This window comes from Cottoperca gobio, chromosome 17 (assembly GCF_900634415.1).
Source record: "Cottoperca gobio chromosome 17, fCotGob3.1, whole genome shotgun sequence".
In the NCBI taxonomy this organism is placed as follows: domain Eukaryota; kingdom Metazoa; phylum Chordata; class Actinopteri; order Perciformes; family Bovichtidae; genus Cottoperca; species Cottoperca gobio.
In genome coordinates, this window is record NC_041371.1 from 6,705,697 (window position 1) to 6,726,199 (window position 20,503).

Sequence of the window (20,503 nt, forward strand, 5' to 3'; positions counted from 1 at the left end):
TAACACAAAATACAACCGCGTTTCTTTTAATACGAGAGGAACGTAATAATATTGAGCTTCTTTGTTTCCTTCTTTTTTAGCGTGCAAGTTAATATGTCATAAGAAATGTCTGAACAAAATCATCACAGATTGCTCGACACGATGTGCCAGGCTGGTAGGAAGTGACACTTTTAAATACTCATACAAATACTATAAGTAAGATTGAATAACTCAAAACTCCCCGTCCATAAGTCTCTGTGAATGTATTCTCCTCTTGTCTTGTGATAGGATGACAGTGTGCCAGGCTCCCTTCACTTTGGGGTGCAGGTGTGTGTCCTCACCAGTAAAACCAACCCTGTGCCCAAAGTGGTGGAGCTGTTGCTGATGCACGTGGAGCTAAACGGCCTCTACACGGAAGGCATTTACCGCAAGTCGGGCTCAACCTGCCGAGCGAGGGAGCTCCACCAGATTCTGGAGACGGGTAAGGAATTCTGACATCATTCTCTTAATTTCCTATAATCTCTGTATTTCCTTTTCTACAACTTGATAGATCACTTACTTTGTCACCCGACTGTGAATAATAAGAATTCATTTCATACACATTTGTTGCTGTGCTTCATCCGTGTGTTCTGTCTTCAGATCCTGAGCGGCCATGTTTAGACAACTACCCCATCCACACCATCACAGGTCTGGTTAAACGTTGGCTCAGAGAGCTGCCAGACCCGCTCATGACCTTTTCCCTCTACAGCGACTTTCTGCATGCCGCTGGTGAGTGAATATCAAGAGCATAGAAAATAGAAAATGACAGAAATTCCTGATACGGATGTTTGCTGCGACAGGGTTTGGAAGTTTATTGATGTTTTTTGTTGCTCCCAGAGTTGCCGGAGAAAGCTGAGAGAATAAGGGCTGTATACCAAAAGGTTGAGGAGCTTCCTCCTGCTAATTTCAACACGTTAGAGCGGCTCATCTTTCACCTCGTCAGGTAGGACAAACTCTATTGTTCCCTTCTACTGCATTTACTCTTCAGCTGTAATTCAACTATATTCTAAAACGTGGGATGCAAAGAATCCTCAGTTGTTGTTTTTTCATACTTTATTGCAGGTTTTTACATCACAAGCACTTTTGTCACTTGCTTCATTCATCCTGCTACATATATAAATGTTTTACTATTTTAACCAAAGGAATAAAAGAAAATGAACAAGAAAAGAGTTGTGGTATTAGTAATAAAAGAGATTATTTGATTCTGTTGTGTCTCTTTAGGGTTGCAAAGGAGGAACCGCACAATAAGATGACAACAACTTCTCTTGCGATTGTGTTTGCCCCCTGCATCCTGCGCTCCCCTGATGTTGATGACCCCTTCCTTGGTATGAAGGATGTGGGCAAGACTACGACGTGAGTCATTCTGCACACTCCCATAACTCTCCACATGCTTTTATTCTATTTATTTATTTTTCTCAAAATACTGCATGTGCTCTTGTTGGATATGTGGTATTTCTAGAGATGGACATCGTTTTAATCTTTGACCTGCAGGTGTGTGGAGATCCTGATCTCTGAGCAGTTCAGACGCTACAATGAGAAGATGCAGAATATCCAGCAGCTGGAATACGCAGAGGCCCTGGCTGTCAATGAGCTCAAACTGAAGAGACAAAACACGGTGAGAGAAAACTACAAGAAATCATGAAAAAGCATCTGGGTCAAGAAGCCTCAGTTATTCATTTCAATTTCCGTTTTTACGTTTGTCAATCCGGCTGGTTCAAAAGTTCAAAGATGCATAAAGACGGCACATCCAAGAAATTAACATCCTCCTCCTCCTTATATTTTATTCCACATATTTCACACCTGGAAGATGACCCGTGTAAACCAGAATCAGTAACTGTCACTAATGCAAATAATGTTTAAACTGTTCTCTGCATGTTCAGTAAATGATTTGATAGCTAAACGTCTAAAACATTGAAGAGTAGATTACAGTAGTTGAAGAGTAGTCTTAATTTATCAGCTGACGCCCAACCTACTCCAACTCCTCTGATCTTTTCGCAGATTGTTGAAAAGCCTTCAGAGCTGGATGTTCCAGATCAAATGCATCCTGATGAAACGGAGAGGACTCTCATCGATAGGATTAAGTCCATCAAGCAAGAAAAGTGAGTTTAGATCTTTTCATTGGAGTTAAATGCACTGTGCATATAAATGACACAAGCTTGGATAATGATATCTTGATGTGTTTTTCTCAGGGTGGACTTGGCCTGCAGGTTACCTGACCTGGAGCAGGACAATTCTGACAACGACAACCTGGACTCATCATCATCATCGATGAGCTCAGATAGTTTGGAGGACAGACTGGGGAGCCTGGACTCGGAAGGTCAGTAGGGAGGTAAGGTACTTTCACCTTCCTCAGGGTTTACGGAAACAACTCCCTAAAGTTAAATAAAGTTCATATGATTAGATCATTTTTTGTGTCTCCCCACGATGGTACATGGTATATTGGATAATGTCCTCATGATAGTGTTCGGTCTGCGTGTTATCATAGCATGTGTGGTTCCCATTACAAAGTAATCTACCAGGAATGTGTGCTTACATGTAATTGATTGGCCATCGCTGTATCTTTGCAGATGACTTTGTGGTCAAACAAAAGTTGATCCAGGTTCAGGTTTTCACAGAACATTCCTGTTTTTGTTTTGTTTTTGGCCTCCATGTTGGCACCTCTGCTGCACCACATGACTGAGCTCATTAAAATTCATTTGTGCAGGGCCTGCGAGGTAGATGTACTGTAACGTGTATGTGTCCTAATGTAAAGAATTAACTTTAGCCTCCTCTGTGAGTGCGAAAATGTTTTTTTTAACAGTTCTATCTCATGTAAAGTGTAACATAACACAGTTCATTGCATATGCCATCAATTTCATTACTTAATTCAATCTGATTGTTTTGTGGGGATAGAAAAATATCCCTATTAATATTGTCAAGTTGATTTCAAGGTGCTACATTTTCTCCATGTCCTCTGAAACCCTACACACCGTGTCATTAGAATAACTGGTTCTATTTTAAATCAAGTATCTTCTGTTTATTGTTCCCATGAATAAGCTATAATGCTAATTGCTAATTTGATGTTTCTAGTACCGGGAAAGGTGACCATGCGGATAAAAACCCAGAAACCCGACTGCCCGCCTAAACCTGCTGACCTGGCGCAGAGAGTCAGAAGTCTGATGGATCAGACGTATGATGCACAGAGAGAGTTCGCACCAGGACAAAAGACATATGCTACCCAATCCATGTGCTTCCTGGCCAGCGAAGACGACCACTCCCCACCCGACAAGCCCCAGATCAGCAGCAAGACTTCCAATGGGCGCTTTGACGACCTGGACATCCCTTACATCGATGAAGATAAAGATCTAACCTGCGCATAACACCACAAGTTAAAATGATCGGAATATTCTCCCGTATATGTTTAATATAAGACTTGATTTATGTAAAATAAATAAATAACTGTGCACTTTGTTTGATAAACTTTTCCATTGTTCAATGCTGCTGTGGAAACAAAGTGCTTTGAGAATGTATATGTATTTAATATGAGATCGTAAAGGACTGTCCCTTCAGGGTTCATATGACAGATCTGGAGAAGAACCAATAGCAAGGACCGCTCAGCCTCTTTATATGCAAAACACTGTATGTGATTTTAAACATATTTCACAATTGTACGGTTCACATTTTATAAAAAAGGTAGGTACTTCTGTGAGGCTGCGTGACCAGCTGTGTCTCATCTGTAGAAGAAAAACGGGACAACAGGATGAGGAGCAATTAAGGATACGAGTGCCTCCTTTAGTACTGGACATTATTTTGAGTTCGTCCACTGTGGCATTAATGGGACTTTGTGGTGTTTGTGGTGGAAAAATGTTTTGTAAGTGTACCAAAAATGTTCACAGGAGAATCTGAGCTCAGAGGAAATGACATTGCATTTTGGGCTCTCATTGAGTCCATCTCATTATGTTTCAACTGTGTTTTTCTGCTTTTAATTATCCTGTGATATCTACTGCTGTGACTGGCCACGGATTCAATACACCTGTAAGGGAAATGGCCTTATTGCTGCCTTTTAGACTGACTGAAAATACTTCCCTCTGTCACTTCTCTTGGTATTGCAAGGCTGTGCAGTGTCACCAAGTACACATATTTAGTTTACACATGTTTTGTTTTAAAATATGCATGCCTGTACATTTTATAAGGGTTAGGAATAATGCATATTGGGGTAAGCATCCTCAGAGTCTGTATTTTGTCACCAACTGAAATAAACTGGCCATTTTCCAATGTCTCCTGCTGTATTACAAATAACTTTAACCAATGCTGCAGCTTTGACAACGACAAGTCTCCTAACGGCATATTGCATATTCTGTTAAAAAATTACTGTACATGGAAAAAATGCACAACATAAAAAAGAACATGAAATATTGATTTAGATTTTTGACTTTCTATTTAATGTTACTGACATGTTATTCCAAACTAGCTGGTCATAAACTACAAACCTCCATTTGCATTACATTATTACATCTCTTTGCTGTTACTGAATTGTTTTCTATTGGCTTCTTGGATGCAGCTGAACATCTTGTACACTTTCTTCATAAACACAATCACTCACCATATAAGCGAATTCCTCTTTCTACACTGAACCCGCGGTGTGTGATGTTCACAAATCACCATTTGAGGATCAATAGCGCCAACGTTTTTCTAAACCAATCAGAAGCACGGTTTGGATTTGGTCGTTTATCAGGCAGCCAATTGTTAAGCGGTATTGCACTGGAAGGGCGGGTCAACACTCAGTTCAGGAAGAGGGGTTGAAGTGAGGTGGGGATGAGAAATCATCAGTTAGCTCACTGCTAGCTGCCTATTGGAGCTGACTGCCGATGTGTTATGAGCTTTGTAGCTAACAACAGTATATTATTTTAGTTTTGATAGGTGCAACGATGACCCTCTGACACCAAGAATGGACATAAGTTAACAATGACGGGGGAGAAAAAGAAGAAAAAGCGGCTGAACCGCAGCATTCTTCTTGCAAAGAAAATTATAATAAAAGATGGAGGAAGTGTGAGTTAAATATTTATTTATCTTCGTTAAATCAGCTTGCCACGGAGCTAAACCGACTCATAGCCGCTGAATTAAGTTAGTAGCCCTTGTTTATTCCACGGAAGCAGTGGTAGCAGCATTTGTTTATGTCTTTCTGTCTTTGGTGGTTTGGCCCAGCGGGTAATGTTAACCGTTAGCTGTCTCCGCCTAGCTAACTGGCTAACACAGCTAGCTAGGCACTAGCATCGGCTAATGTTGGCGGCCTTCATTTACACGTCAGCTCAGGTAACGCTAGCGGGCTCATGTCAACGTTAGCTTTGTTTCTCTAGATATGTACACAATAATTAAGGTACCCCACATGTATGTGTTTTATAACGTTAAACCAGCACTTTAATGTTAACGGTATCAAACGTTTGTTCAAATCTTATTGAATTTACGTACATCACTAAACTGGAGCTCGATTAGCTCACGAGCATATGTGTTTAATTTGGGTTATTTTTTTATCTTGTTGCAAAAAACGGATAATTAAATAAAAGGTTTACGTGTCTTGATTTACTGCCAAGCTAATTATTTAAGAGACAAAGTAAGGTAACTTTTCAGACCTCGTAAGATATCGATGTGGTTTGTAAATGTGCGAAGGCAAGACTTTTAAACACAGGGTTTGGTAACGTTGGTTGAAAACAAGCAAACACGACGTCTAAGTCAACATACCAGGGAAGCAACAATGTTGACTGCCACTGTTAAAACAGCTGTGTAACGTTACTAAGCATATAACAATTATAGTAGTTGTTTAGAATACGGTTCCAAATTATTGATTTAAATATAATGCAGAGCTGGTTGTTGTTTCTGACAGGTACTAATTGTTCTGGGTCACCTGTAGTCCAGATCCAATGAAATCATCCTATCCTACATGTGATAAAACAAGTAAATGACTATCTTATCAAGGATTATAGTTTGTTGGATCATTAGGTGGTGGAAGGGATGATTGTCCCAAATGTGGCTGTTGTAAAAGAATAGTGAGTATAGTAGGATTGTTATAAGTAAGTGTCCCGTGAGGCATCAGTTATGTAATCGGTTGAATAGCTATGCCAAACATGCTGTGTATCCAAATGAAGACGCACAGTCTCCTAATCCTAATGAAGAGTTGAAAACTGTTGTTTTCCCTCAGTGATGGTCCTGCCTTGTGTCTGAACACCTGATATGAAGTGGCTGTATTCCAATGAGGTCCTTAGCTCAGATTATTGTTATTGCTTTACTGTATTACTGCAGCGAGGGTCTGACCACTCAGCCATTAAGATTCACTTTCAACATCCAACCCATGATCCAGTCATAGCATCTAATAGGCCGAGACGCTCACAAGTCAATAGCAAAATGTGATCTCTAAAGATGCAGATGGCCGTCATTTCAGTGGAAAGGAAGTTGCAACATCCATATGAGATGGTTACCGATTGTTCCGCTAAAATATTTCAGTTAATCAGGTGGTTTCATAAACCTGTCAAGTAACAAAAGGGTGGGAGTTTCCTCTTGATTTACCTCTTGCCAATCAGTCAAACTCAAACCTGTAGACTGCTTTTCTGTGATGCTATTCCCCTCTCTATGTGGGGAAATGACAAACTACATGAGCGAATAAAGCAGCTAGTGTCTTTGTTAAGTTGTTCCTGTTCAACGTTTACCGTCCCCACAATTATCACACCTCGCTGTGTTTCCTGCCAAAGATCCTGCTCAGTAATCAATGCTCACTCCATCACTTTCTCTTCACCTTACAGGCTTGTATAGATTTTTACTGTGCCATAATAAAGTCATTTTCTTTCAAGGAAATGGGTTTTTATAAAAGTTAAAAGGATTTCTATTTGTGTTTTTACTCATTATAGATATAGGTCTGTATTTAGAGTGACCCAGTAAACTAATAGCACAGAATAGTTTACCTGTTGGATTAAACACCTTTTTTGTCAAATATAATATATTAGTTTGGTTAATAATTAATTTTATAATGAAATGTTGTGCTAGTAAATAGGCTATACAATGACTAATGCCACTTTACCATGTATGAATGTAACATTAATTGAATTGTCTTCTCTTGCTTCAGTCTGTGCATTTACTTGTACTCTACACAATTCATTTGTAATCATAGTAAGGCAATATAACTAATGCAGATGCCATGTTAACAGTTGAGAATCACTAACCTCATTGTCTCGCTCACATTATCTTTGCTAGGAGTATGTATGACTTAAATTATAGAGCCACAGTGATCGCATTTAAAATTAGTCTCGGCATTTATGCATCTTAGTCACCTTTTTGTTTTTGGATCTTCGATTTTGATACTGTGCAGACACCACAAAGCTCATGTTGTAGAATAAGTACAAACCACAGTGTTGGAAAAAATAGCAGAATGGCCTGTGGCAGTGAAACAATTAAACAGCTTTGTGGTTATAGTCCGTTATAGTTTGTAATTACCGCTATTTTTTTATGACTATCAGGCAACTTGTTAACTGCTTGAAGAAGTTGGCATGAAACATCGACATATCTTATTAAAAAACTTCCCATAATTGGTTTATTTATAGTAATCACCTTATTTGTGTGTATTTAAATCTACTGATTGTCTGACTAGTTGTGTCCTGTGAACATATTTCAACAATAAAGGTACATTTAAATTTAAAGAAGGAAAAAAAACAAAACAAGTTACAGTAAAGCTAATACGATTGAAGTCAAAACTTCCCTAAGTGTGTATATACTTCTTCAAAAAGTCCAGTCTCACAGGATCAGATAATGCAACGTATTTGTGTCATTAGGTGAATGCTGCTTTGAAATAGATTCCAGTTTAAGGTTTGATCTGTCGATGTGTACAGGCACTTTTTAATGCATGTAAAAACGCCTGTTGCTTCTCAGCTAATCACCTTTCTGTTTGTATGCATCTCTCTGTCTCCATCCAGCCTCAGGGGATCGGTGAGCCCAGTGTTTACCATGCTGTGGTGGTCATCTTCCTGGAGTTTTTTGCATGGGGTCTTCTTACCACCCCAATGCTCACGGTAAGCCTCGGCACGCACGCACGCACTCTCACGTAGACACACTATTATTTAAACTGACATAACGGTAAGTAATATTTTCATACGCCTCCACCACTCCTCTCTGGAAACCTTTCCAAAGAGTGGAATTTCCCATTGACTGGAATCACACAAGGCCCATCAGTGTCTATGAATGATTGAATTCCTAATCCAACGAGCGAGACTCTGTGTGACGCAGTTTTTTGTTTTTTGTGCGTGTGTGTTGGCAGATGTTTTGCCAAGCTCTAATGGACTGAGAAATATGAAAAGGGCATCAAACAGTTGTATTGTCTGAGCACCAGTTCTTTGTTGAAAAGGCTTATCAGGGGGTCACTGGTTTGTGTTGTCAGGCCACAGCACAGATGCCGGCCAAGCAAACAACGCCAAACAATCACCTCCGTTCATTGCAGAGAGTGGTGGGGTTTTGTATTTGCTACAGGCTACTCAAAAAGCATTAATATATAAAGATTTATTTCCAAAGTGTAACCTTTTTATGTTTGAAAAATGTTGGCACCAGAAGATCATCGGCCGATAATTAAACCAAAAACAGATGTTCGTTTTCTCAAACGGATCTAATTTGTAAGTGAAGTGCTAAGATGACTCATATTGATGACATGCTTTATTTCATACCAGCAGGGATTGTGTATTAATAGTTTTCCTTTTTCTGACCGTAGCTTTCCATTTTACAGCCAAGCTCGGTATTTATTGAAATCCAGTCCAGGTCTTTTACCTACATATTTTTTTTTTTTCTACAAACATAAATGACTTTGGGTAGAAACTGGTGTCTCAAACAAATGATGAGCAAACATCTGTGTGCCACATGATGTGAACCAGACAGGCTTATGCAACGCATGCTTTTCAGCAGTCTCTTGTTTGAAGAGGTGGTTGTATGTGTAACTGTTGGGCATTAATTACTGGGGGTTTATTGCCCTCAAGATCCCTGGGCGGAGGCAGGATTTGCATTTTGGACTAATCAGAGGGTGCCTGAAGATGAGAGGGACTGCTTCACTGCTCCCAATGAGCGCACTGCTTCATTAGTATCCAGCAGCAACAGTCGTCACTAAGCATTCACAGTCTGTGTGTTGGGTAGCTGACTCCCAGAGGAAGAGAGGAGATTCTTAGCCATGCTACAAGCTTTTCCTCTGTACCCCTAAACAATAACCAGAACATTGCATTCAGTCTGGCAAGCTCCATATGTCCTAAATTAAACTGAGGCTTCATGTTCCCACACAGTGTCAATGACACTTGTGCTCCATACTTGCTGCACACTGACGTTATGGACTTTGAACTGAACATGCCACTGATGTTTAACTATCTGAACACCTCATTCTCCTCTGTATTCTCACAAAGATACAGTATTGTAACACAGTGTCTGGCTGTTTATATCCTTTAATACTTAACTATGGTTCTTTTTATTTGTTGGACAGCACAGTAAACCAAGCAAAGTTGTCCACAAAATTAGAAACTGTTTCTACAATTAAGATCAAATGTAGAAGATGTTGCCGCCTTGACGGGGTATGTACTCTCTGAGTACTTCCAACAAAGGTTTGATAACAGCCGTTTCTCAGAAAAACAGTTTGTCATCTAGAAACCAACAAAAGTATGTCACTGTAGGTCAAATGTTGCAACATGATGTTACACAATGAGAACTTTGACAAAGAAGTTATTTACAAAATAATTTTGCTCCTTGATATAACTCCGCTTCTCAGTTTATGGCCAGATCCTCCCTTATATCAACATTATGCTATAATGTGCATGTCACAATCTCTAGTTAGTAATATAGCAGGGGCCCAGCGATCTGTGTTGTTGTGCCCAGAACCTCAATGGAAATAAGTCATGAAAACTTTTAGGGTTTTTATCCTGCGTCATGTTTCAGTTTTATGCATAAAGCTCTGTTTTGTATATCTTGTGGCGTATTTGCTCCCTAGTTGTAGTTTAACTCTGAAAAGTACATAAACCATTGTTTGAAGTGTGATACAAACGTGTGGATAATGTGGTTTCATGTTGTGTTATCTGTGTTTGTTTTTCAGGTATTACACCAGACATTCCCTCAACACACATTCCTGATGAATGGGCTGATCCATGGTGTCAAGGTGAGACATCAGTATACACAAACAGGTTATTGTGCGGTGACACCATTCAAATGGACAAAAACACATTCCTCTCTGCATGTTAGCAACTTACTATCTCAATAGCAAACCATATCTTTGTGTTTAAAATGTAATGACTTAGAGTTTTTAGTGCTACTGTTAACTAACATTCATCTTCAGCATGTCGATCTTGCTTTTATTTGCCCTTGGAACTTTAGTTGAGCATGTGTGCTCTTGCAGCGACGCCCTGCTTGTCAGCAATGCAGTTACATGTTAACACCTGCAAGCTGTCCAATAACCGTAGCAGGTTCCCCAGCTGCCTACAGAATGGCTAATGAACGCACGTAGAGGGCAAAGTGCCTCAAGTGCACCTTAATGGTATTTAGTCAGGGAAAGTGTCTAAAGATAGTTGGGGAGTACATGCTTGTGATTATTTTAGAGTTAATTTTTTGTTGTGCTGATTAAGTCTAGCCATAAGGCCAGTACCGTATATTATGTACATAGATTATAGTTATGTTGTGTACATTGCCCTCTCCCAAACCTGGCTGTGTTGACAGAATATGAGCATGAACTCAAATCACAGTCCCCGTGTATCTGAGTGGGAACTTCACTCAAGTTATCCATTTACTGCACTTCTCTGATACACCCACCTCCCTTTCTGTCCCACCGTTCTCTCTCCATCTTCTCCAGGGTCTATTATCATTTCTGAGTGCTCCGCTGATTGGAGCGCTGTCAGACGTATGGGGACGCAAATCCTTCTTGCTGCTAACGGTCTTCTTCACGTGTGCACCAATTCCACTGATGAAGATCAGCCCATGGTGAGTGCAAAACACAGACAACTCTATTCAACTGTTCTTAATTTAGGTCAGATGTGAATTCTTGTCCTGTGCTGGCTGAAACTCCATATAATGTATTGCAATCTAATACAGCAAGAGAATACATCACCAAACATACCCATTAACAAGCGTAGAAACTTAACAATGGTAGGATTTATAATGTCAAAAGGTCATTTTTGTTTGTCTGTGTTGACGAGCCGAACTCTCTTGATCTCTCAGGTGGTACTTTGCAGTCATCTCCATGTCCGGCGTCTTTGCCGTCACCTTCTCTGTGATCTTTGCCTATGTGGCCGATATCACGCAGGAGCATGAGAGGAGCACAGCATACGGTTTGGTAAGGAGATAGTTGATGGATTTATTTCATCACTGGATTTAAGATAATAACTGGCAATTTACAGATTTTAACCGTCTGTAACGTTAGTTTAGGACATTTTCTCTATCAAACATGAAGTGAAAATATATATATTGTGTCAATGAATCGCCCAAGCCCTGATAAACGCCTCAAGAAAGAATGATTGTCAGATATACCTGTATTTTTTTATCCCACAAAAGTCTAACTACATGAAAGTAAAGATCAATCACTTCCTGTTTTGCTCACCGTCAGCTCTGCCTCTCCCTCCATCCAGGTATCCGCAACCTTTGCGGCCAGCCTGGTTACCAGCCCGGCCATCGGAGCCTACCTGTCTGTGACCTACGGCGACACCTTGGTGGTGATCCTGGCCACAGCCATTGCCCTGCTCGACATCTGCTTCATCCTGGTGGCCGTGCCGGAGTCGCTGCCTGAGAAGATGAGGCCAGCATCATGGGGAGCACCAATCTCCTGGGAACAGGCAGACCCCTTCGCTGTGAGTAACAACAGAGCACTCTTTGTTGGTCATTCAGGCAATTATGAGCCAGTATTACTCACAGGTTTCTAAGAAAACAGCAGTTTTATCAGATATTTGTGTTTTATTGGAATAAAAACAGTGTTTGGAAAGATAATAAATCAAGGTTTGGCTGTTTACTGGAAGCTTTTACTTCACAGTAAAATGGGTCTGTATAATTAATGTTTTCCATTATAGCAAAGAGCCTCATGCTGGGAACACTTGACACTGCAGCTGCAATTGATGTGCAAGGGCACAGTGCCCACAGGCAAATTATTTCAATCTCATAATACAATGAACACAATTCTTTCATTCAGTCATTAATTCCTGCATTGCAATGCAATGATGCATAATCATATTCCCTTATTTGTAATGATTGAATTTGAATAAGTGAGTAATGCTGTAGCTTCGGGGATGAATTGGTTCTTTATAATGAAAAGCAACTGTAGTTTGTTTTGTTGCTGCCTACATGTGTATATTGGCAGTGAAATGGATTAACAGGGTCCTGGAGTCTCCCTGTACTCTTTAAATTAAACAACTGGAGGCCAGCAAAGAAAACATTCTTTGGGTGTATCTTTAAAGGATAAGTTCACAGTTTTCAAGTCTGCATTAAACTTTACTCTCATGCCCGTATGTACATTGAAACAGATTTAGTTTGCTGTGATACTGGTCATTAAACCTTTAAAAACAAGCATTTGACAACAAGAAGGTCATGCATCCTGTTTGCAGTTTTTGGAGCCAATATAATAATAATAATAATAATAATAATAATAATAATAATAATAATAATGAGCTTTATTTGTATAGCACCTTTCATACAAGAATTGCAGCCCAAAGTGCTTCACAGCAAAAACATAACAATTAGTACAAGGACAGAATAAGAGCATTTAATTGTAGGTTAATTAATAGTCAATGTGTTATTATGAACATACTATTGCATTTTTAATTTTACATATAAGGACACGTTACAAAAAATGTTTGTCTGCTGTAAGTTATAGCTCTCAAAGAAAATGAATCATTAAAAATTAGAATCAGTTGGTCAGACATTTAAAAAATCGTGAGTCGGTGCATCTTTAGAATTTTGTATTACAAAAATATAAGTTTGGAAGATCTTCACATGACTGTTAACATATTCATAGTGGTTATGTCGGGGCTTTGGGCAGCAGAGGTGTCTCATTTAGGATTATTACATTGGGAGACACTTCTAAGTCAGTATTTCATAAATGCTACTAACGTTGCTCCTGTTTCAAATGATGTCGCTGTGCAACAAGTTAGATCGTTCTTTCTGTTCTCTCGGCCAGTCCCTACGTAAGGTGGGCCAGGACTCCACGGTGCTCCTCATCTGCATCACAGTGTTTCTCTCCTACCTCCCCGAGGCCGGCCAGTACTCCAGCTTCTTCCTCTATCTCAGACAGGTAACACTTTGCTCTCCCTGCTCAGACTGGATTATACACACAAGTTATCCAAACACATCCTGTACACTTAACCCACCACATGTAATATGACCTACTCATCCAAATGTGACATCGAATTGTTATTTAGAGATTAAACTGCATTCACAGTGAACACCAACTGCTCTACGGTGTTTGACAGATAGCGGAAAGTAAAAATGGATTAATAACGGCGTGCTGTATTTGGCAGCGTTATACTTTAGCCATTTGTTTTGCTAATAAAAGGCTGAAACTGCTACTAAAAAAGCTCAGGGAATAATCTCAGTATAACTTCGGGGAAAGTTGCCCAACACACACTTTTGCTTAAATCACTTTAAGATTGGATCAGCAGGTTTGCTGAGCAGCCTGTTTCAACGTGTGAATAAGTAGAGCAAATTCATTAGGTGTCTCGGCAAAATGCGATCGCAGGAAAACCAAATGTATTTTAAAATCACAAGTAGCCAGAAATAGACAGTATGATCTGGAAGAAGCTGGCAGCTTCGAGATCAACTGACGAGATGTAATCTCCTTTTTCCAACTGCTGAAGTGAGGATTGTTGAGTTTGAGTAAACAGTGTCAGATGAACCAGTCGGGCGAGACTGACACACACACACACACACACACACATTCTCTCCTGCGACCATCTTGTAAAAGACAGCAAAGTAGCTCTGAAGCTCTGAGGCTAACATTACGCTACACACCTTCCTGTCCATTGCTATAAGTTATACACACATCGCACCAGCTGCCCTACACCTGAGGCTGCCTATATATAGGAGATAAAGGACAGCATATTTCACCTAAATACATGTTGTAAACGGCTTGCTGAGAAATGGGTCATGGCTTTGTGTGATTTTCTTGACACGTCCTAACTTGTGTTATCTGAACGCTCTCTCACCTTTAGGTCATAGGCTTCTCATCAGAGACGGTGGCGGCCTTTATCGCTGTTGTGGGGATCCTCTCAATAATAGCCCAGGTAATAAAAAAATACACTTTTTGGTGTAGAATTGCATGTAATATTGAGCAGTCATCTCCTCGTGTTTAGAGTTTTTAGTATTGTTAATCTTAAACCGTTTGGTCTATAACATGGCAGAAATGAGAGCCTCCTTAGAGGTTTCTTTTATGACCTGTGTGCCGTGTTTCTGCAGACGGTGGTGTTGGGGATCCTGATGCGCTCCATAGGGAATAAGAACACAATCCTGCTCGGACTCGGCTTCCAGATCCTCCAGCTGGCGTGGTACGGCTTCGGCTCTCAGCCCTGGTCAGTAATCTCAAACGTGCACACCTTTCCTCTACATTGATTCAAAAAGACAGACACACAATAAGAACCACAAATTCATTAAGAAATATAGTTTGGTCCTAGCTCCATCTGCACCACTTGTATCCATGGAGCTCAGGTTCAAAGGTGAATATAATGAAAGCAAGAAAAGGAAGGAAGTTTGTCTATTGTTGTTGTAATACCCTGACACACCACCAGAGGGAAGCATATCCATAGGCACCAGCTGTTAACTGAGACTCAATGTAGTGTAGTAAGTTGAAAGACTTTGTGTGACTAAAGTCAAATTATTTTCTTAATATGTGCGTGGCCATTACAATCTGAGAATCAGTGTCTTCCAAAACAAGATTTTTATTTTTAAACAAAAAGCAGCAGTACAGCCAATGTGTCTTGTGATCAAATTATGATTTTACAAAACATCCCCTGCACATACACACAGGCCACACTAAGTTTCACTTCTCTTGAAGTGAGATCTTAACAACTGCGTCAGTTTCTCTTGTTGTTTTGACCTGGAGGGGAAGTCAGAGTGACCCATAATATCTATTGATTCTAAAAGAAAACATTCACAACATGTCTCCTTGTGGCTCCTCTCTGCTTTGGTCAATACTCAGGAAATTAAGTTAAATAAAGGTCAAGTTGTTCCACGGTCACACAACAAAAAAACTGTTTCCATAACTTCTAGTGTCTACCTCTGGGATTACTATTTAAAAAATGACCAGAACTCTAAAAGCAGGTTGATTGAAATACAAATCTTTGTCCTGGTTTTTCATAAATAGGAAGTAAATGTATTTATAAAATGAGCTTTGGTAGAACAGCATTGTTTCACAATTTATTCAGATAAGTTTAACCATGAAAGGTGTAACAACCTTTTAACTCAACTTCAAGGACATTTATAAATCCAATTCTTGCAAGGTTAAATAAAGTTTTATTTGTATCCTTAACAATTGTGTGTTGTAGGATGATGTGGGCTGCTGGAGCTCTTGCAGCCATGTCCAGCATCACTTTCCCTGCCATCAGCGCCATCGTGTCCCGTAATGCAGACCCCGACCAACAAGGTTAGTCACTCAACTGGTAACATCTCTTTGCCCTCGTCTTTTCTTTTTTTTTTTACTTGACAACAAACAGTAATTCTCATTCTGATTAGCCACTGAAATGTAGCATCTATTAGAGATTTTGCTGACAGCGTTGTGTGTGTCTGCCTGTAGGTGTTGTCCAGGGGATGATTACTGGAATTCGGGGCCTCTGTAACGGTTTGGGCCCTGCTCTTTACGGGTTTGTCTTCTACTTGTTCCACGTGGAACTGACCGACACAGACGGCGCTGAGAAAGGTGCCAAACCCAACATGGCCAACCCCACAGATGAGGTAATACAGTTACACAATACCCATAATAAGTTGTGGTGTGGTAGCTGTTGACTGTTGCCCTAAAATCAAAAATACATATTTTTCCTCTTACCTGTACCGAATATAATGGAACTATATGACGAGTGTCATATACTCGGCTTGTGGAGCTCAAAGTGCCCAGAAATCATGACTCCACTGACCTTGTTGTGAGCAGTTTTGTGTAGGGACTATTTTCTTATCGAGCTACACCCGCCAACTGCATCACAGCTCTGTAGGCAGCGTGCATTTAATCATGGACGAGAGGCTCATGCTCACTCGTTGATGGGTGTAGTTGGGTAGAAAGAAAATAGTTTCTACATCAAACATGAGACAAACTAAAGAAAATGATTCCCTCTCTCTTCAGAGTGCCATCATCCCAGGTCCTCCCTTCCTGTTTGGTGCATGCTCAGTGCTGCTGTCCCTGCTGGTGGCCCTGTTTATCCCAGAGCACACGGGGCCCGGCGCGAGGCCCGGCGCCTATAAGAAGCACAGCAACGGGGCACAGAGTCACTCCCACAGCCCTCAAGGCAGCGGGGCCGAGGGCAAGGAGCCGCTTCTGGAGGACAGCAGCGTATAACCACAGCTAAGGGGGGCAGACAGCGCTCCAACCCAACACCCCCGCACACATGGACAGCTACACACATTTTACCACATGGACACACACTCACCTCAGGCACACATCAGACTCAAGTGCCACGAAGAGATGTTTGTGTCCACGGCACAAAAGTGGGCACTCCTTCCTGAGCAGCCCTTTTTTCATTTTTTTTAAGCAGGGTATTGTGAGGACTTTCTAAAGGCCCTGTATAAAGAGAGTGTGTTGAGGATTTATTTTTTTGGGCTGCAGTGGAAAGGTGTGTGTGACTTGGCTGAGCTGAACTCTAATCCTTGGTTTCTATTAAAGCAGTAACGGAGAGCAAACAACAGCTTTCCTCCCCTCCTGGTGCAAAACCAACCAAAGTGATTTGGTTTAGGAGTGAGAGTGGGGTCGATCTCAAATGTCACTAAAATCCCTGTGTGATTCTTCATATTTCTCTGTAGCCAGTGAAGTGGCAACTTTGTCTGTTTGTCCAACAAGGGTGTAACAAACGGTTAGTTGAGCATTTGTCTAATGGTCTTTCATAAGCTAACTTCTGTTGCTTGTGAATGCAGCTCTGTTAAAGCATCCAGGAAGGGAACACAGTCCTTCCTCTGACTGCACAGCAGAAAGTGTACACCTGCAAAGGGGAGTCTCTGCAAACCAGTGTTGGGACAGGCGCTGCCTAATCTAGGTCAGGATGGTTCAACCAGTTCAGATATAATAAGCTTTGTAAAACCACACTTTGTTGAAACATCACACTTCTAACAGATGTGTGTGCGGGAGAGAGACCACTTTATTAGCTGAAACTGTTTTTCAATGTTTACTTGCCATTCTCTAGATTAGTAGTACAGTTTTGGGTTGTATATTTTTCTCCGTTCAAACTGAAGGCTAGTTGTGCTAAAAGTTTTTATTAAAGAAACAAATGTTGCCTCAAAGTGACTTAATATATATATAAATATATATATTAATTACGCAACCTGTATGAAGACCGAGGTCTGAGAAGGCTCTGTAATCTTACGCTATCGCTCCCATCGGAGCCGTTCCACACTTTTTATTCCTTTTTTTTGTTTTCATGCCCTTCCTGTTGCGTTGTTTCCTGACATTTATCACCCTCATGGTAAAGGCTTACAGAACCATGGTTTCATTTTAAAAGCCTCTGGAACATTTTGGAGCTAGAGAGCGTTGTGATCAGCGTGTCAGTGTCTGCACTGACTGTTAATGAGGAGTCTTTGAATTAATATCATTAGGTTAAACAGAATATCATTCATGCTGCTGCAGTAGATGATTCAAAGGTTAAGTGTGATGTAATGAGCAATGAAACGATTACACAGGATCCCTGGCTCTTCAGCTGCCAGACAAACGGTAAACAGGCACTGCACAAACTATAATGGACAGAGGGTTGAACATTTAGATGTGAAGCACCTCAAGGAAGTGGCTTCAGAGCCGCTCTGTACACGCCTGCGCCACCTATAGGAAAAGAAGTAGTTCAAATGTATAAAAAGAAAAAATGTTTGTTGCCCCCTACAGGCAAGGAAGTTAACATCTACTCCCGAGTTTAGTAGATGTTACAGCTGCCGATTATTATTATTTTTAAAGCTGTTACGAGTGTTTTTAAAGTTTTACATGTTGGAGTAAAAATATACCATCTTTAAGTGTCACTCCAGGTTTAAGATTCAAATATATTCATTCATAAAAACATGGAAATAACAATGCTCGCATCCAAATCAAGCAATGGCAATTACCAAAATATAGAAAATGAAAACGACACAGAACTACAAGGACCTTTCAAACGGCACAACGACAGACTAGGATTAGAATTACACTTCACGTCCTTCCTGCTACCCTCCAGTGAATACTAAATATATCCGCCGCGTGATTCGGATGCGCTCCAAAATGTCATGAGTTCTTCCTTGGTCCATGCTACACCCTTCACCAAGTGTTAAGAAATTCGGGCCCGTCGTTGGAGCACATCTGTCTGCTGTTACCGTTCCTGCCAATAGGTGGCGCAGGTTGAACATGAACTGCTGCAGCTCCATCATTGGAAACCTGTTTTGGTGCTTCGCATCAGTGACACTGTGTTCCCTTTTGTTCACAAACAGCATGAGCAACTGATAAATTATCCTAAAAGTTAATTTATAAATGCTTCAAGTGCATTTAAATGGCCAAATTACAGCCTGATACGGATTAGTAGCTTAATGCTTTCATGCTGTTTAACATCTATGAAAAGAAATGTATGTCATATATTTTGTGCCAAATTTTTGTTTGCTTTTTCATGCAGTGTGTGTGTGTGTGTGTGTGCGTGTGCGCTTGCTCACTTGAGTGATTTTGAATATTTTTCTTTGTTTTGTTTTCTCTTGTCTTAATTTCTGTGGTTGAAGATTTAAGTTTTAGCGCTATATATTTTTATAGCTTTTTTTGAAACTTAAAACTTTATCGAGTCATTTTTAGTAATCTTTTCAACATTCTGGCTACATGGTGAATTATCAAATGTCCGTCTGTCCATTTCACAGTCTGAATCTTCATTTAACAACGAGCATTTCAACGTGTTTAGTTACATTTGATATTTCTCCCAGATTTATCAGTAGATAAAAACAGGTCGCTGAATGTTCCCAGCCGAGCTGCACATGTTGACCACACTATACCCTCGACATTTTGACTTAACCTGTCAGTTATTATTTCAGAAGGGGTGTTACTAGGCAGGATTGGTGTTGATTTAATCTCTAAATATCATACTTTCTTCTTCATTTATCATTTATTGGACCAACACATTGGTAAACCCGTAAATTCAGATCCTACTAAAATTGGTAAGATTCTGCACCAGCCCCGTGTGCACGCGTACAGCTTCCAAGCAGACGACTGTAAATGTACAAACGTCACCTGTACGTACAGCTACTGTATATATTTATTGCTCAAGGAGACCTCTTGGTCTATTTGGTTGTATGGTGCAATTATTATTATACATTTCTCAAGACTTACCTGCTAGCCACTCCTGTTTTTAGTACGATGTGGTTTGTGGCCTGAACCCCCCCCTCTCTGTGTGCCTAAAATTAGCCAAGAAATGAGTATGGCAACATAAGTAAATGGTGGTTATTATGTAAATATTGGAAACTAATGACAAACTATTTATTAAAGGTTTATTGTACAATGAAATGTTTGAGTTGTCTCTGTGGGTTTTGGGGTGTGTGTTCATCATTAAGCCAAAGCTAATGGAGTGATCTGGGTGTGCCTCTGCAAGTAAACAAATAATGTGTGTGTGTGTGTGTGTGTGTGTGTGTGTGTGTGTGTAAAGGGGATCCTGAATTTAATGGCTGCTAAATCCCATTAGATCCCATTACAAACAGTTTGCATCCCGTTCAGCTTTTACTCACTGCTCATAATACCAGACTTTTTGTTTAATGCTCTAACTTTGTTGGTTATTTGTTTAGTAATCCTGCTCTTCAGAGTTACATTGCGGCTTTAATGCTTTCCCCCCACCTACACACTGTTTATACTCTGCTGCTATTAATGCACCGACCTAAGCTTATTTACTCTCTGTGGTCTGAGCCTTTCTTTATAAAAGCCACATGGAGGCAGTAGTAAAGTCTGGCAGAAATCCTCAACAAGGCCATCCCTGCTTTCCCCTGAACCCGTGTGTGCTACAGGCGAGCGGTCGGATCCAGTATCGACTCATTTCAGGGCCAAAATAACTTTTATCATTAAAATGTGAGACAAATGTGATTTATGAGCCCAATGCATCAGTTAATAGTTTACTTCTGAATATGTTAAATCAACATTAGTTTTTCTTTTTTTTGTACTCTGTGTTTATGGTAAATGTTTATTTTTAGGTGCTGAGCGCATGCACGTGATCTTATATTCTTATTCCTTGAATAGACTAGTGTTTAATTATATAGGGTTTATATCATTTTTGATATAGTTGTATAATTTCACTCGTGTTCATTTCACAATGTGACTGCTAAGTCTCTGGTTTCATACAGAAACACGCAGCAT

General features: G+C 40.2%; 2 protein-coding genes across 5 annotated transcripts in view; both read left to right on the forward strand.

Moving 5' to 3' along the window:
- LOC115022818 (myosin IXb) overlaps positions 1-4,276 on the forward strand; it is a 23,666-nt gene extending 19,390 nt beyond the window's left edge. For 3 of the 4 annotated variants that reach the window (XM_029453915.1, XM_029453916.1, XM_029453917.1), the window contains 9 exons: positions 81-154; positions 268-460; positions 619-747; positions 856-961; positions 1,240-1,371; positions 1,510-1,633; positions 2,017-2,117; positions 2,208-2,335; positions 3,088-4,276. In XM_029453915.1, the coding sequence (XP_029309775.1) occupies positions 81-154; positions 268-460; positions 619-747; positions 856-961; positions 1,240-1,371; positions 1,510-1,633; positions 2,017-2,117; positions 2,208-2,335; positions 3,088-3,377 (1,277 nt within the window). In that variant the 3' untranslated portion in view covers positions 3,378-4,276. Of the gene's footprint in view, positions 1-80; positions 155-267; positions 461-618; positions 748-855; positions 962-1,239; positions 1,372-1,509; positions 1,634-2,016; positions 2,118-2,207; positions 2,348-3,087 lie in introns of all 4 variants that reach the window. The other variant, XM_029453918.1, reaches the window with a different exon arrangement.
- Positions 4,277-4,775: 499 nt separating this feature from the next.
- mfsd14a2 (major facilitator superfamily domain containing 14A2) lies at positions 4,776-19,666 on the forward strand. The gene is made up of 12 exons (XM_029453928.1): positions 4,776-5,046; positions 7,956-8,051; positions 10,097-10,159; positions 10,847-10,974; positions 11,212-11,326; positions 11,619-11,837; positions 13,157-13,270; positions 14,187-14,258; positions 14,431-14,543; positions 15,516-15,613; positions 15,764-15,921; positions 16,304-19,666. The coding sequence occupies exons 1-12, from the start codon at positions 4,963-4,965 to the stop codon at positions 16,514-16,516; spliced, it is 1,473 nt and encodes a 490-aa protein (XP_029309788.1). The 5' UTR covers positions 4,776-4,962; the 3' UTR covers positions 16,517-19,666.
- Positions 19,667-20,503: the final 837 nt, after the last annotated feature.